Source organism: Salmo salar, chromosome ssa06 (genome assembly GCF_905237065.1).
Source record: "Salmo salar chromosome ssa06, Ssal_v3.1, whole genome shotgun sequence".
Taxonomy (NCBI): domain Eukaryota; kingdom Metazoa; phylum Chordata; class Actinopteri; order Salmoniformes; family Salmonidae; genus Salmo; species Salmo salar.
Genome location: NC_059447.1, coordinates 74,081,226 through 74,097,978, shown reverse-complemented (window position 1 = coordinate 74,097,978; position 16,753 = coordinate 74,081,226). Strand labels below are relative to the sequence as shown.

The 16,753-nt window shown below is 42.0% G+C and overlaps 1 protein-coding gene across 3 annotated transcripts in view; it reads left to right on the top strand.

Moving 5' to 3' along the window:
- Positions 1–16,753, top strand: part of LOC106608047 (kelch-like protein 29) — a 138,774-nt gene that overhangs the window by 34,380 nt on the left and 87,641 nt on the right. For 2 of the 3 annotated variants that reach the window (XM_014205718.2, XM_014205719.2), the window contains exons 3-6: positions 1,799–1,937; positions 8,717–8,913; positions 12,340–12,452; positions 12,662–12,808. In XM_014205718.2, coding sequence (XP_014061193.2) covers positions 1,799–1,937; positions 8,717–8,913; positions 12,340–12,452; positions 12,662–12,808 — 596 coding nt within the window. The remainder of the gene's footprint in view (positions 1–1,798; positions 1,938–8,716; positions 8,914–12,339; positions 12,453–12,661; positions 12,809–16,753) is intronic. The other variant, XM_045720980.1, reaches the window with a different exon arrangement.

Genomic DNA, 16,753 nt, shown 5'->3' with positions numbered 1-16,753 from the left:
TCTAAAGGCTTGATTCTGTCATGCTCGAGGAACTGTTTGTTCCAATAGGAGTGAAAGGCCAGTGCCTGTTGTGCGCCGCAACATCACCCACCTTGCAATCTGTGCGGAGGCTGTCAACATTTTAAAACTATTTAACCATAAACATAATTGTTTAGGACCTGGATGTTTTTGTCTTTTTATGAGGCATGTCTTACCGTATTCCATCCATTGGAAGGTTGAGGGGATTATTTTATAAACATTTCCTCATGTCATTCAAACAATTTTTCTCATGTTCTCAACTTTTTTTCATTGTCCAACAGCCAACAACACAATCCTTCCCATGCATCTTTAGATATTCCATCTTTTCTACATTTCCGAAGGATATTTTTGTGGTGTGCTTTGTAGAACAGTGTTTCCCCTAATTGCATTTTGTAACATTTGTAACATTTGTGCTTACTGCTGTGTCGCATTGCTGCTCTTATAATGTGAAGAAATAACCTAATAATTGATCAACATTTTAAGTGAAATATTCTGATCTACTGCATCAGCCTCAGTGCTATTAAACACATTTTATTTTATGTGCAGTGGTTGTATTCATTTGGGATCTATCGTCCCACTGTCATATTTCTTTCTCGCACAGAATGACAAGCTGACCAATAGAATAGGTCAACTTTTGTGTTATGGGGGGGGGTAGTATATATGCACTCCTGCGCTGTTGCATCCCCGACGTGTCTTCACTAGTTGCCTACTTCGGCGCTGCGATGCCTGTGAGAATGACCCGATCACGTGACTGACATTGGCTAATAAGAATTGAGAGAGCCGTCTGAGTGAGAGGTGCTTCGGAGCAGGGCGATTGGCAGCCGGGAGAAGGGCATTATAATTATTATATTCAGCCCAGAGGCACAACGGCCACTTTGGCCTTAAGGCATGTCTTTTCTTTAGGGGGCATTATGGCCACACTGAACAGGCCTGTGCTACAGTACTGTTGACGGTTTCCTGCTGAATACATATTACAGTAGTATAGATTGCCCTCTGTTCACTGTTACATATTAGATGTTGGTCCCCTGCTGTCTGGTACACTCAGTATCTCCTCATGGTGGCTCATTAAAACAATAAAGAAACAAGCTCTGACTCTATCTCTACAGCAGGCCTAGTCCTTCCATTGACTAAACCATGTTATTTGTGTTGCCCAGTGATATTTATGAGACAAGTGTGTAGATATTTTTATTTATTTAGTTTTTCTGGCTTGGACAGTGTTTTAGTTCAGCAAGGTTCAATGGATTAACTTGTACCCAGGGTGGGATGCTGCTGGTAAAATGACTAATGGTGAATAGTGCATTATTAATTCAAGTGTCTCTAGTTTTCAAAGCATCTCTTTTAGTTGGTTGTTCCTTTAGTTGAATTCATAGAGTAAGTGAATTTACAAAATCCAACAGTAGTCAAGTGTTTTGTCATTCATATTAATCCTAACCTTTATCAGCTGCATGCGCTATGTATATTCTAATACCTTCTAGACTGTTCTGCTTAAAATCACTGACTCCTCAGTACACAACTGTAGAATTGCAAAGCTTGCTTATTTTATTATACATATGCACACATTCCCTTCCTATAATACTGAAATGTTTACTATGAAACTATGTATTTTCTCTTCTCTGCAATATAATGAAAGCTGTGGCCATAATGTTTTTATAATCTTCCCATTTCTATTGTCTATTTATTATTTTGTTGCCATGATATCTTTCTATGATCATATTTGTATAAAATAGTGGGAATTCTAAATTGGAACATGGCATTGTCTTGTTTCTTCTTTGTTCTACAGAGATGTTGAAGGAGTTGAACCAACAGCGCAGAGCGAAAGAGTTTACAGACCTGAAAATAATTGTTGAAGGCAAAGAGTTTGAAGTCCACCAAAATGTTCTAGCTTCCTGCAGCCTTTATTTCAAGGACCTGGTGAAAAGGTTTGCCTTCCCTTCCCCACCAGCTGTTGATCCATTCTGTTCTTTTTGTAGGGCGCATTTGTGTTGCTTTTTTCCCCCTCCCCCATTTCTCTGTTGCAGGTGTGTGAAGACTTTGGTTCCTATCACAGGGCCAGCAGCCACCCACTCCTTCTCCCACTCCAAATGAATGTATCACTAAAACCATTTGATGGAAAAGGTTACCCCATCTTAAGTCTTTACATTTTCCTCCCCATAGAGACAATTAACCATATTTACAGTTTGATGAGCAGAGAAAACGTTCCATGACTGGGGGGGGGCTTTAACCCATCTGAACAATAAGACATTATGTACTTTGGGTGGTAATTATGGCAAAGCAACAGTGTGTGATATGGGGTATAGTAGGGAGGGGTTTTATCTCTAAGCTACCTTATTTCTGTCTGCGGCGTTTCAAGACAACATCCTTTTATGTGCAAATGGATGGGAGTTTACCGTTAGTCCATTGAAGTGATGGGGAAGCTTCAGAGTTGCAAGCGAAGGACAAAGCAGACAGACATCTCTCACCGCTATGCTTTATTCAACCGTTACTTTCACAGGTTAACACCATTTCCTGTTCATGTATTCATTTGAGGTGGATCTAAGTATTTCTTCATTACTCTATCCCTCACATGTCTCTGGGTTGTTTTGGTTCTATATGGTGCTAGTATGTGTTTCTTGGTTGTTGTTTTTGAACGTGTGTGTGTGTGTGAGAGAGAGAGTAGTGGTGTGTTTATTTTCTTCGTGATGAGGCAAGGCCCTCTCCTAATGTCCTCACCCTGTCTTCAGATCCTTGCAGGTGCTTGTCGACTTGATTCAGACAGAGCCCCGGAACCAATGTTTTCTCGTCTCCTTGACATGTTTGTTTTCCTGTGCACTGCTCATAGACAGACTGACTGAACAGATGGAAACTGTAGCGAGAGAGACTGTACATAACAATAGGAAGCTCTAGTCTAAAGTCTGAGGGCAGCTGCCTGCTAGTTGCCCTGCAGCCACGCTGTCTCCTGTGAGATCATCAGAGGGCGCAACGCTGCTTATCAGACATAGAGGTGAGCCATCCATCTAGTGAGCCAGCCAGGAGATGCTTTGTGTGTCAATCACACCAGCATGCACAACACATATTCACACACACACACGTTTGTTCCTGCTCAATGGGGATGTGTACTGAGAATAGTGAACAGCAGCCCTTTCCCAACCCCACACAGGGTCCCCAGAAAGACACATCAGGTTACGTTCATCTGCCTGCCTGTCTGCCTGCCTGCCTGGCTACACTCTGATATTGTACTGGTTAAATGTGGCTGCCTGACAGAGCAAATTCTTATTAAGTGGATAATTCATTGTAAAGGACCATAATTTGTCATCAACGCAGGCCTTTCTCATCTAGATTAAATCAAAAATAGAATTTTCTAATTTAACCGTACAGTTAGTGGAATATATTACATGTATATGTTATACTAATTAATGATAGTTTAAGTTGCATAATCGTCTAATTATTAACCGTATAGGTTGTCAACATTTTTGACATGATAAAGTTCAAATAATTTATCATGGCATGTATAGTAAAAGTCAATAACTACTGTTGACTTTATAAGGCAAGTGACACTTGGCGGTTTTATTGCCGTGTTTACTGGAGAACACAACACTGAGATGGAGGGAGACGTGCTGTTTTAACCCTGGCTGTCTGAGGGGCTGTGCTGTCAGGGGTGTCACTGGGTTGGTTGAAGGAGAGAGAAGAGCACATCCCAGCTGACGGTTCTCTCATTGAGTTACAGCCTCTGTGCCATTCCGGTCACTCTCCAGAGAGAGTGCTATTATGCTGATGCCACACATGCCCTGCACCCCATCCAAATCATTGAAGTTGAATGAGAGAGAAACCCTCTCTACGCTGTGCTGCCCACTAGCCCCACTGTGCAGAGGTATTCACTGTTGTCGTAACTCACTATCAGTGCCTCATAACTGCCAGTGTGTGTGTGAGAGGGGTGCAGGCTTATAACACTTGGGTGTTCTCCAGGCAGCCAGCCGTTATTCAGAGTAGAGATGGAATATCAGAGGGTGAGCGAGTGAGAGTGCATGTCGTTGCTTATTTACGCTGACCTTAAACACACACGGACAAGAAATTAGTCTCAGAAGTGGAAAAGTAATGATGCAAATTCTTGTTTACATGCACGAAAGTCATTTTCATTTATTAGGTTGTGTTTACTGTTAAGCAGTAGATTAGTAAATTGAAAAGCAGTAAAGCACCATGGCTTTAGAGAAGGGTTTTAAAATGTGATTTATAGTCTAATCATTTAATCAACAGTATGTGAGTGAGAAATCCATTTTCTATATCATACCTGAGCTATTTCCTGTTAAGTTTAATATTTTTTATAGATTCATAATATTTAGAATGGTTTTGATATTTAATGTTATAAAAAGCTCATTTATAACCAGTTCCCTGACAGGATCAGTGAAATTAGATGAGTAGCAATGAATGATTATCACCAAATGATTAAACAACTACAGATGTTAAAAATGTCCATCCAGTTTAACTGCTGATATTTGCAATCTCATTCATTTTATGTAAATCATAAAAAATCCTCATTTTTAATGTTGCATTTCCCACCCTATAATCTTAAAGGAACTATCACCTCCCTCTGTCTGAAGTACAAGTCTGCAGAGTTGATGTACTGACCCTGCTACCTCGAGGTAATACAGCTCCAAAATATGCACGCACGTCTGGCACTCACCCACCAAAACCTATCACCCCCCTTTTAAAGCAGTGGTATTCAAAGTCGGGGTTAATGGGGAACTGCGGTGGAGTCTCAAATGTAAAAACAAAAAACAAAAATACATTAGGAGCACAGATTATCATATGGGACAATATATTCTGAACAAAAATATAAACACAACAATTTTACTGAGTTACAGTGAATATAAGGAAATCAGTCAATTGAAATAAATTCCTTAGGCCCTAATCTATGGTTTTCACATGACTGCATAGGCCCACCCACTCGGGAACCTGTCCCAGCCAATCAGAATGAGTTTACCCCATAAAATGGCTTTATTACAGTCTCAAACGATCCCGCAGGTGAAGAAGCCGGATGTGGAGGTCCTGGCCTGGCGTGGTTACTCGTGGTCTGCGGTTGTGAGGCCAGTTGGAAGTACTGCCAAATTCTATAAAATAACGTTGGAGGCGGCTTATGGTAGAGAAATGAACATTTAACAATTATCTGACAACAGCTCTGGTGGAAATTCTGCAGTCAGCATGCCAATTGCATGCTCCCTCAAATAAAATCTTGTGAAAAATGGGATCCTGAGAAATTTGTGCGGAAAAAATGGGGTCCCTGCTGAAAAACTTTGAATTCCACTGCTTTACAGGCTGCTGCTGCTCAGCCCAGAAAGACCCCCGATCACCCTCAGTAATTCAATTATCCCCCTCTGAAGTTTCAATAAGTATGCTTTGTACACCCTTAATGTATGGGCACAATGCATCTGGTGCAGCTCGGTGGCAGGGCCTAATGTAAAAGCACACACACTCTGACACACCAGAGCTTTGTTCCATTTGTTGCCCTTTTTCTCTTCTGTTTTCATATGCTTCCGACTCACCCAGGCCAGTCTACCACTTTAAGAAGAGAGAGTGGTACTGAAACTTCTAGTCTTTGTCAACATGCTCTCTGGGTGGTAGAATCCTCCAGCTGAGATTCAAGTGAGCTCTTACTGTTCCCTTACTACTGTCCTGTGTCAGATAGACAGTATGCATTAGTCTACCCAGCAGGAAAAACTGAAATGCGTTGAAACAATGTCATTTCAACCAGTTCAAAAGCAGAATGACTTCATTCTAACCAGCTTTGCCTGCTGGGTGCACTACTGTGTGCTGCTTTGAATCACTGTAAACCATATGGTCACAGCAGTGGATAGCGTAATCAATCCTAGAAACTTATGATGGATCAGCAGCTCAGTGTAAACCGGTCTGAACAAGGCTTCTTTCCTCCCCATCCTATGGCTCTACAGAAGCAGTGGCAATCATAATAGGCCCCAAAAAAAGCAACTTTATTTTTAAAATAATTGTACATTTTATTCTCTCATACAGCAGCTCAATGTTTTGCTCTTAAGACCAAAAACAGCAGTGTCCCCAGCTCAGGATATGATTCTGAACCTCAGAGCCCACCGACTACTAGCTGTGACACTGGTAGTGCTTTTCCTCTGAGACTTACCCCCACACCAGCTCCAGTGTTTTCATCAGGACTGTGGTAGTGCTTTTCCTCTGAGACTTACCCCCACACCAGCTCCAGTGTTTTCATCAGGACTGACACTGAAGACTTGTGAGCAGAATAAACAACCTCTGCATCATTCAAGACTGTTGCTTTGTGAGTGTCTTAAAGTTCAGTTTGCCATTGTTATGCAGGCCGAAAAGTACCCATGCCCTTGTCTTGGCTTCAAGTCAGAGCAGGTCCACCGGAGCCATGACACAGTGAGACACGGGTGCCGGCCCGCGTAGATGGAAACAGAAAAGTGTGCACCTTTTGGGTAAAACACTGGGGTAAATCCTCAGTAGAAATGCGCCATTATAATACCAGTGTAAGTACTGGGTCTCCTTGTGTGGCTTGAAGTCTCCAAAACAAACAAGCTAAACTAATAACATTGTCAAGCTAGCAGGCACTCTTATCTATGATGAATCCATGTTTGATTTGTTTTTCTTGATAGAATAAACAAACAAGTAACATTTTGTTTTCTCACAGAAAAGTATATATTTTGGATGAGCTTGGATTCCTCTGAGCACAGAGTAAAATGTCTGCGGGAATCATTTGTCCAGCTGAAATGTGATTTTAGAGAACATGGTAAATGCGGTCCGTGTAAAATAGTACTTTAACAGGACACATTAGAAATCCATATATGACATCCCCTCTTTCTCCTCCCCTTTCTGACAGTCTATGCTGAATTAAAGACTCTCCACGGAAAACATATTGGTGCATTTTTAGTAAACCGATTCCTCTCTCAATTTCTCCTTATTGCTCTTTTTTTACTTCCCCCTTTTCCCTTTCTCTCCCTCTTTTACATAAAAAAGACAAGTCTGCAATCAGATACAGCAGTATAAACAGCCACCACTTTGAGAAGAAGCAGAAAGCACATTCTATAACAAACGAAAACAAATTGCCACTTGATCCGATTCCCATTGACCTGGTTGATGAGCATGCTGTTGTTTATTTATTTATTTTATTTCCCTTTTCTTACCCTCCATTGCTTAACCCTGGACTACACCCCCGATCTCCCCCTTTTTTCTAGTTTTAATACTGCCACAGCGTAGGGCGGGAAGGTAATAACATAACAATACTATGTTTTTTTGCTTTGCAGGAGAAAAATAACATTTTGATATATAACTGTCTTGGTCTTTCCAGCCTCCCTATGTCCGTCCATGCAGAGACCGATCCCCACTGTCTTATTTATTTTTTGCGTTGTCCTTCTCCCCTTCTCTCACCTCCTAAGATGGCTCAATGACCACTAATGTCTACTACGTTCATATACAGGATACTGATGAATGTGGCAGCGAGCTGGGGCAGAGGCTTTGGGTTTAGGTGTGGTGGCGAGGGGGGGGGCAGGGAGGAATCTCTTATTTAAAAGACCCAGGAACAGTCATGGAACATGGACACCCCCCCTCCCCCTCAAACCCCCTCTGAAGGATGGCTGCTGGTCCCTGTGGAAGAACCAACACTCTTCCACCCTCTCTCTCTCCCTCCTTCCTCTTCACTCTAACCATTCTGCCCATATGTCCGTCTGTGTGTCTGTCTGTCTGCATCTCGCATCAACCACTATGACTGAGTGTATGCTCTGTAAAAGCTTCCCTTTATTGAGTCTCTCACCAACCCAGTAGGAGACAGTAACACTTGAAACAGACACAGAGCATTATGCAGTGTGACCAACAGGAGAACACACCCCATCCATCTCGATCCTTGGTAGTTGTCATATTGTTTGTCCACAGCTCTCGGGGGAGGGACACAGTATCGCACACTTTATTTTGGGGCATTGGTTCTTTTTATTTTACCCGTGACTAGATTGTTGTGCACATGGGACATTAAACGTGGGTGGTGATACGTTATTTAACGCTTCTATAAACCCCCGGAAGTTCCAGAACTTCAACTAATCACAGAGGACTATATGCAGATATCCCATTCTGTTGCAATGCCCATACAAGCCACCCAGCACCTCAAAATGTAGTTCTGATATACAACACACAGGATAGCAATACAGAATAGAATTGGGTGCAACAGTTGGCTAGCTTTCAAACATACCACAGCTAACATAGCTTGAGGTCTTCCGTTAGCAGTCTGTTTCAACACTGTTCTAACATACCTAGGGATCTGTGTGGTTTTATCACCTCCTCCCCTCTGTCTTCTGTCTCCCACTATCCTGTATGCATCTCCTTGAATATCTATGCATACCTGAGAACACATGTCAAAGCATGCCTTTTGGATATTAATTTGCCTTGATAAAGACACCAATCACTTGTGCTTTTGTTTCAGATGGAGCACAAACCTAACTGTGTACTGTTACAAACCCTAGTGGCTTACTGTAAAAACAAGACCAAACAGAATCTCTATCTTCCCCATTTCTACTGTATTCTATCGTGTTGTATTGATTCTGTTATTTTTCCCTTTTCTATTGATGCAGGTTGTGTGTGTGTGTGTGTGTGCGGACGAGTGTGTGTGTGTGTGTGTGTGTAGCCCTAGTCCTAGGTGTGTGTGCATCTCTTCGATGTCTAACTCTTGTCTCTACCGTGGTTGGTTGGTCAGGTCGTCAGGGGAGACGAGGAGCGGGGAGATGCTAGAGCTGCGGATGAGCGACATTGGAGCTGATGTGTTGGAGCTGCTGCTGGAGTTTGTCTACACAGGTTCTCTGGTCATAGACTCCGCTAACGCCAGGACACTGCTAGAGGCTGCCAACAAGTTCCAATTCAACACCTTCTGCAAAGTCTGTGTGTCCTTCCTAGGTATGTAGCTATGGCACAGGGTGTGTGTTTGGGGCGGGGGGGGTGTGTGTGTCTGTCTCATACTAAGCCTGACTTTCCGTCTTTGGCTCATGGTCCCTCGCACCCTTTCTGTCAGGTGTCCAAAGTTTCCACCGGAGTAAAACTTTCTTTCTAACACCTAGCGCTTGGCCGTTCTTCTCCCTTTAATACCTCATACCGCCTTTCCTTTATATCTGAAAGGTCTATTTCCGCCTCTGGAACTAGTGATCTTTTCTGTATTTTCTCGATAGTTGTCGCTTATGTCTCAGTGTAAACATCACCTTTCTTCTCGCCGGCTTTGGCACGCATTAAATCATGATCACTCTATTTTCATCCAACATGCAACTTGTTCTTGTCATTCTGAAAAGTATAAATGCAATGTGCAACAATTTCAATGATTTTTCTGAGTTACAGTTCATATAAGGAAACCAGTCAATTGAAATGCATTAGGCCTTATCTATGGACTGGGCAGAGATGCAGCCATGCATGGGGAGCCAGGCCCAGTGAATCAGAAGGAGTTTTTCCCCACAGACATAAATACTCCTCAGCACCCACCCTCTCCCTACTCACAGGTGAAGAAGCCGGATGTGGAGGTCCTGGGCTGGCGTAGTTACTCGTGGTCTGCGGTTGTGAGGCCGGTTGGATGTACTGTCAAAATTTCTAAAACCACATTGGAGGCGCCTTATGGTAGAAAAATGAACATTAAATTCTCTGGCAACAGCTCTGGTGGACATTCCTGCTGTCAGCATGCCAATTGCACACTCCCTCAACTTGGGACATCTGTGGCATTGTGTGACAAAACTGCACATGTTAGTGGCATTTTATTGACCGTAGCACAAGGTGCACCTGTGTAATGATCATGCTGTTTAATCAGCTTCTTGATATGCCACACGTCAGGTGGATGAATTATCTTGGCAAAGGAGAAATGCTCGCTGACAGGGATGTAAACAAACATTTTAGAGACATACGTTTTTGTGCATATGAAACATGTGACCAACACTTTAGATGTTGCATTTATATTTTTGTTCAGTATAGCAACTATAGTATAGCAGTATAGCAACTATAGCAACAATTTTATTTTCTGCACCAAAGAAAAACCACCCGTTTTTAGAAAATCTAGCAAGCGAGGCAACTAAAAGCAAGTTTCTAGACAATGTTTATAATTACAATGCTTATATTCAACCAGAACATATCTGACAAAGTTTTGAGTTTAACTGTAGCCAATGTTTTATTCATCTTAACAGGGAAATAACACATTACAAGCTAATTATTTACAAGTATGGCGATCTAAAAATGGCTAACTTACAGTTGGGAGTATGAAGAAATGAACGCAGTGCATTCTGTTGGAGGAATATAGACCTTGATGGTGCTGGCTACGCACAACAAATGGGACTGTTTGAAAGGGGATCATATAAACATTGCCAGATAGAATTCTTGGTATGTTGTTTTAAAAAAAAATCTGAATTAGCCCTCTCACTCTCCACCTCTCCTCTCGGCCCTCAGGGTTTAGGAGGCGCCAGGACAGATTCATAAAAAGGTCAGGGAACAATTGTCAGTAAAATGTCAAATCCCACAGATGCTCTAGGCCAATCGATACCAAGACAAGGTAGAGATGAGGATACAGGTCTGGGTAAAAGCGGTGAGGGGAGGGGTGTTTGAAAGGTTGGGGGGTGGCGAGCCCATGGGTCAACTGAGAAGCAAATGCGTAGTCATGGGTTTAGGAGGTCAAGGGACTGGGAAATTGTAAATGTCAGCTTATACTTACCATTTAATAGAGATTGGTGGGGAGAGCTGTAAGGCAAGGCAGGGATATGATGTCTGGATATGAGATGAAAAAGGTCAGAGCTGTAAAGGAGAGGGAAAAGACAGTGAAAATAAATATTGATCTGTTTTTCTCGTTTCGTCCGACGATATGGACTTGTTAAAACAGGGAAACCATTTATAGTATAGTCAGACTTCATCACCATCAGTAGGTCAGTCTTTCCTGCCCTGCCTGAATATAATTCATGACATTTGAGTGTTAGAACTGAGACATAGTAATAATAATAGATTTGGTTTGTATAGCGCTTTTCAATACAGCAAGAATTTCAACGCTCAAGTGCACTGTATGACATTGTACTGGTGCAATGTATAACCTTGGAACAAAGAAATTGATATTATGTCAAGGATATCCAAGTTCTTAACAAATGTACTGAAGATAAATGAACATGGCCTAGTTTGGCCATGGTGTATTGAGTTGATCAGATTTTTGAGTGTGACAAAAATACCAAAAAACACATTTCAATAAATCTGGGTAACCTATGTTGCACGTCGTATTATTTGCCCAAATATTAGGACATCAAGAAATAGAAAACTGATCCAACACAATGTAATGTGTACAGTTACACAGCGCATCTACAAAGTAATTACATGGAGATGGAGCAAGAGCACAATAGAAGTTACATGACCATTCATCATGGCAGTACGTGCGAACAGATGCTATGTTGTGCAGGGTTATTTGGAAATCACTGAAAGCCATAAAATCAATTCTTGTAATTCTGTCTACGAGTTCAACCTTCAACATTTGTGTGGATTTACAGCCATCAGCTATTGGACCTTCCAGAGCCTGGAATAAAACTCCTTTATTCATTGTCTGCAAAAATTTGAGATATGGCGCTCGCTCACACACACACATCGTGAACGCCATATGGATTATGCAGAGACTCTCCTCACACCCACACAAATGAACCTAAATGAACGGTACCTGTGGAATCAATTAAGATCAAAGTAAAGAAGAATCCTTAACATTTCAACCTGGTTTGATATTGATTAGATATAGAGAGGGCTCTGTAAAAGTATTGATCCGTCTAGCTCTAGTTATTACGCCACGTTCTCCCGTCAGACCCTTCTCAAGGTGAAAACACATCTGCTCAACCACACCACAACAGACTACATTTATTAGTTTCAAAGGCTTTGTTTTCCTATTCAGCTTCAACACACTGAGTTAACTTTAGAGTTTAATAACACACTTTGATGTCATACAAACCCTGTTTTGATTAGATATTCAGTCTGCTCTTTGAATTGTTGTGGCTCCATTACCTTTCCTGGTGATGTTTGTATAGGCAGCAGACACACACAAAGGTCTTTACCTGCAGTACTAATCCCTGCTATGCTGCCTGACCGTGCTCAGTAGGCACCTAACGATTGATTCCCCTTGTTTGTCCCTGGAGCTGTTTCAGCTATGACAGTCTCTCTCCAGGCCCAGATAAACACACAGATAGACCACAGCTCTCTCCCTGCTTTCTCCCCCTCTTTCCAGACAGTTTTTTTTATGGATGTGTGAATAACACTCCCTTATTCCTCTCTTTCTCCTCTTTTTCTCCCCATTCCCCTCTTGCTCTCTCTCTCACGCTCTCCCGCTCTCTGCAGAGAAACAGCTAACAGTGGGGAACTGCCTAGGTGTGCTGGCCATGGCTGAAGCTATGCGATGTACAGAGCTCCACAACATGGCCAAGGCTTTCGCACTGCAGAACTTCCCTGAGGTAGGTGGATTTAATGATGGGATGATTTAATTTTTAAACCCCAAAATAACATATCACACTATGTATCTGTGAGAAAAGTCTACCTGCAGTACTAATCCCTGCTATACCGTCCCAGTCTACCATAACATCTGTCACACATGATTTAAAAACGGTGCATGTACTCCAGGATTTTCATCCCAATGAAGTGTCAACCCTTCATTGTGCACTAGGTGGCGGGGCAGGAGGAGATTATGTGTGTGTCTAAGGAGGACCTAGTGGCCTACCTGTCTAATGACAGCCTCACCACCAAGGCTGAGGAACTGGTCTACGAGACCGCCATCAAGTGGATCAAACAAGACCCCACCGCCAGAGTTCAGGTAAGGCGGGGGGAGTGGGTGCTAGTGGTTACGAGGTAGGAGTGATTTAAATTTTTACTGGTCCATTTTCAACATGTTCATTCAGTGTTTATGGGTACTGGACTGTATGGCCTGGTTTGTTGTGGGAGTGCCATATCGCCCTCTGATCTAACCTGGACTTAATGCTCTTCTGACACACCATCTGTCTACAGTATCATCACGCATACTCACCAACCATTACCCCATACAGTATGTCCTGGTTTCATTATATTGCTCATCATATCTCATCTTTGTATCTGTTTTCTACACCACAATCCCTCCTGTCTTTGACTAGAGCTCCTAAAAGGATAAATAAAGTAAAAAGCTCGTGGTGTGGAGAGACACTGTTGTGTATGTTCCCAGCATAGTCCTACCATCAGCCTCTAGTCTATATTAAGTCCCTTAAGCTATATTTAATATGGATCACCCACTTCCTCCTCTAGACACACTAACAAGCATATACAGTTCCCTTCTCTCTCTACCTTCCCCTACGTACTGTCACCCTGCCCTGCCCTGCATCTGAATAAATTAAACACCTGTAAAATCATGCAGACTGGTAGTTAGGTTTTAATAGTATGGTTCTCGTAATTAGAGCTCGGCCGATTAATAGGAATGGCCGATTAATTAGGGCCGATTTCACGTTTGCATAACAATCGGTGATCTGCATTTTTGGACACCGATCATGGCCGATTACATTGCACTCCACGAGGAGACTGCGTGGCAGGCTGACTACCTGTTGTGCGAGTGCAGCAAGGAGCCAAGGTAAGGTGCTAACTAGCATTAAACTTATCTTATAAAAAACAATCAATCTTAACATAATCACTAGTTAACTACACATGGTTGATGATATTACTAGTTTATCTAGCTTGTCCTGCGTTGCATATAATCGATGTGGTGCCTGTTAATTTATCATTGAATCACAGCCTACTTCGCCAAACGGGTGATTTAACAAACGCATTCGCGAAAAAAGCGCCTTTCTTAAAATCAATACACAAGTATATATTTTTAAACCTGCATATTTAGTTAATATTGCCTGCTAACATGAATTTATTTTAACTAGGGAAATTATCACTTCTCTTGCGTTCTGTGCAACAGAGTCAGGGTATATGCAGCAGTTTGGGCCGCCTGGCTCGTTGCGAACTGTGAAGATCTTCCTAACAAAGACAGCCTACTTCACCAAATGGGATGATTTAACAAAAGCGCATTTGCGAAAAAAGCACAATCGTTGCACAAATGTACCTAACCATAAACATCAATGCCTTAAAATCAATACACAGAAGTATATATTTTTAAACCTGCATATTTAGTTAAAAGAAATTAATGTTAGCAGGCAATATTAAACTAGGGAAATTGTGTCACTTCTCTTGCGTTCATTGTACACAGATTCAGGGTATATGCAACAGTTGGCCGCCTGGCTCGTTGCTAACTAATTTGCCAGATTTTACGTAATTATGACATAATATTGAAGATTGTGCAATGTAAGAGGAATATTTAGACTTATGGATGCCACCCGTTAGATAAAATACGGAACGGTTCCGTATTTCACTGAACGAAAAAAACGTTTTATTTTCGAAATTATAGTTTCCGGATTTGACCATATTAATGACCAAAGGCTCGTTTTTCTGTGTGTTATTATGTTATAATTAAGTCTATGATTTGATATTTGATAGAGCAGTCTGACTGAGCGGTGGTAGGCAGCAGCAGGCTCGTAAGCATTCATTGACAGCACTTTCGTGCGTTTACCAGCAGCTCTTCGCAATGCTTCAAGCACAGCTCTGTTTATAACTTCAAGCCTATCAACTCCCGAGATTAGGCTGGTGTAACCGATGTGAAATGGCTAGCTAGTTAGCGGGGTGCGGGCAAATAGCGTTTCAAACGTCACTCACTCTGACACTTGGAGTAGTTGTTCCCCTTGCTCTGCAAGGGCTGCGGCTTTTGTGGAGCGATGGGTAACGATGCTTCGAGGTGGCTGTTTTCGATGTGTTCCTGGTTCGCGCCCAGATAGGAGCGAGGAGAGGGACGGAAGCTATACTGTTACACTGGCAATACTATAGTGCCTATAAGAACATCCAATAGTCAAAGGTATATGAAATACAAATGGTATAGAGAGAAATAGTCCTATAATTCCTATAGCAACCTCAACTTTAAACTTCTTACCTGGGAATATTGAAGACTCATGTTAAAAGGAACCACCAGCTTTCATATGTTCTCATGTTCTGAGCAAGGAACTTAAATGTTAGCTTTTTTACATGGCACATATTGCACTTTTACTTTCTTCTCCAACACTTTGTTTTTTTGCGTTATTTAAACCAAATTGAACATGTTTCATTATTTATTTGAGGCTAAATTGATTTGAGTGATGTATTATATTAAGTTAAAATAAGTGTTCATTCAGTGTTCATTCAGGGCAAAAATCGGCTGATTAATCGGTGCCGGCTTTTTTGGCCCGCCAATAATCGGTATCGGCGTTGAAAATAAAATCATAATCGGTCGACCTCTACTCATAATGTCCAATGACAACAATGTCCACGAGATGGAATTAGCTTGCTGTCGGTTTAAATGCACTGTGATACAGTATGAACATTCTGAGTGGGACACACTGTTCTGGCAGCTTCTGTTCATCTGCAGCATTTTGAATTTGGGTCTTGGTCTGTCTTTCTAGGAAATAATAATGAAATGGGATTGTCATATTCCACTACGTCACACTTCAACAAATGAGACTGGTGGTCAATACATTGACTAACCAACTTCCATGCATATGGAAGAAGATAACATGGATTGTGGAAGATATCACCACAGGATACAGACCTTTTATGGATCCAATACTAAGGTTGCATCCCTAATGGCACCTTGTTCCCTATTTAGTGCACTCCATTCCCTGTTTGTGCAGTAGTTTTGACCAGGACCCATAGGGGTCAACAGTTGTGCACTATATAGGGAATAGGTTGCCATTCAGAATGCAGGCTAAAAGACCATGCATAAAGCAGCCTTGACTGCTGTTTAACAAGGGAGCTGAGATGAGTCGTGTTAAAACAGTTCATCACTGGCAATGTCACTCAGTCAGAATAACACCCTCTCATCAGATTGAATGGTCGTTGTAATGGTCTCTACTACTATAGATAGTCTTTGTATTTGCCAGATTCAATGCCAGTAGTAACTACTTCCATAAATTGAGTTGGACTTTATAACGGTGCCTGCTACTATGACATTAGTGTCTGTGTTGGCCATAGAAAGGCAGTTCTGAGAGGCAGTTTAGGTTAAATGATCAAGAAAGTGTTTTGACGTTTCACATGATAAAACCATTGTAAAACTGCCTTCTACAGAGTTTTTACAAGGAAGTATTTTCTAAAGTGGTGGATGGAAGACCTACGGTCCAAACAGCAGTCCAGACAGTACTAGGAGATGCAGATAATGGGAAAGTACACAGGATGTAAGTGAACTGTGTGCAGCAAACGCTTTGCACAAAATTCAGTGTGAGTCCTTAAGGTTAGAGCTTTGGGGTAGTTTTACACACACACACAATGACTTCTGTTCTAGTGAGGATGAAAGCCAGAAAGGTTTGGACCAATCACATTCGCTCAGCGCAGTTCAGCAGTAATCTCACAGCCTATTGGACAGGAGAGAACAGTGAATCAGACCATGGCAGGGAAATGAGGGGATAGCGGAATGGGACAGACCATTTCACCTGCCGTCCACTCCTCTTCCTCCTTATCCTCCCTCTTCCACCTTGTCACGAAGTCTGGGATAAAACGAATCCCTTATAGCAGTCAGTGGTTTCTCAAATGGAGGGTCGGGACCCACTGGTGAGTCACTGCTCATTCCTTTTTGTGGCTGATACCGTTTGGGTCACAGCTTTAGACTTGGGTCTTTGGTTTTGTTTACTCACGAGAACACACTCCCAAAGGTGCGATTTAGAGAGACTGAGAC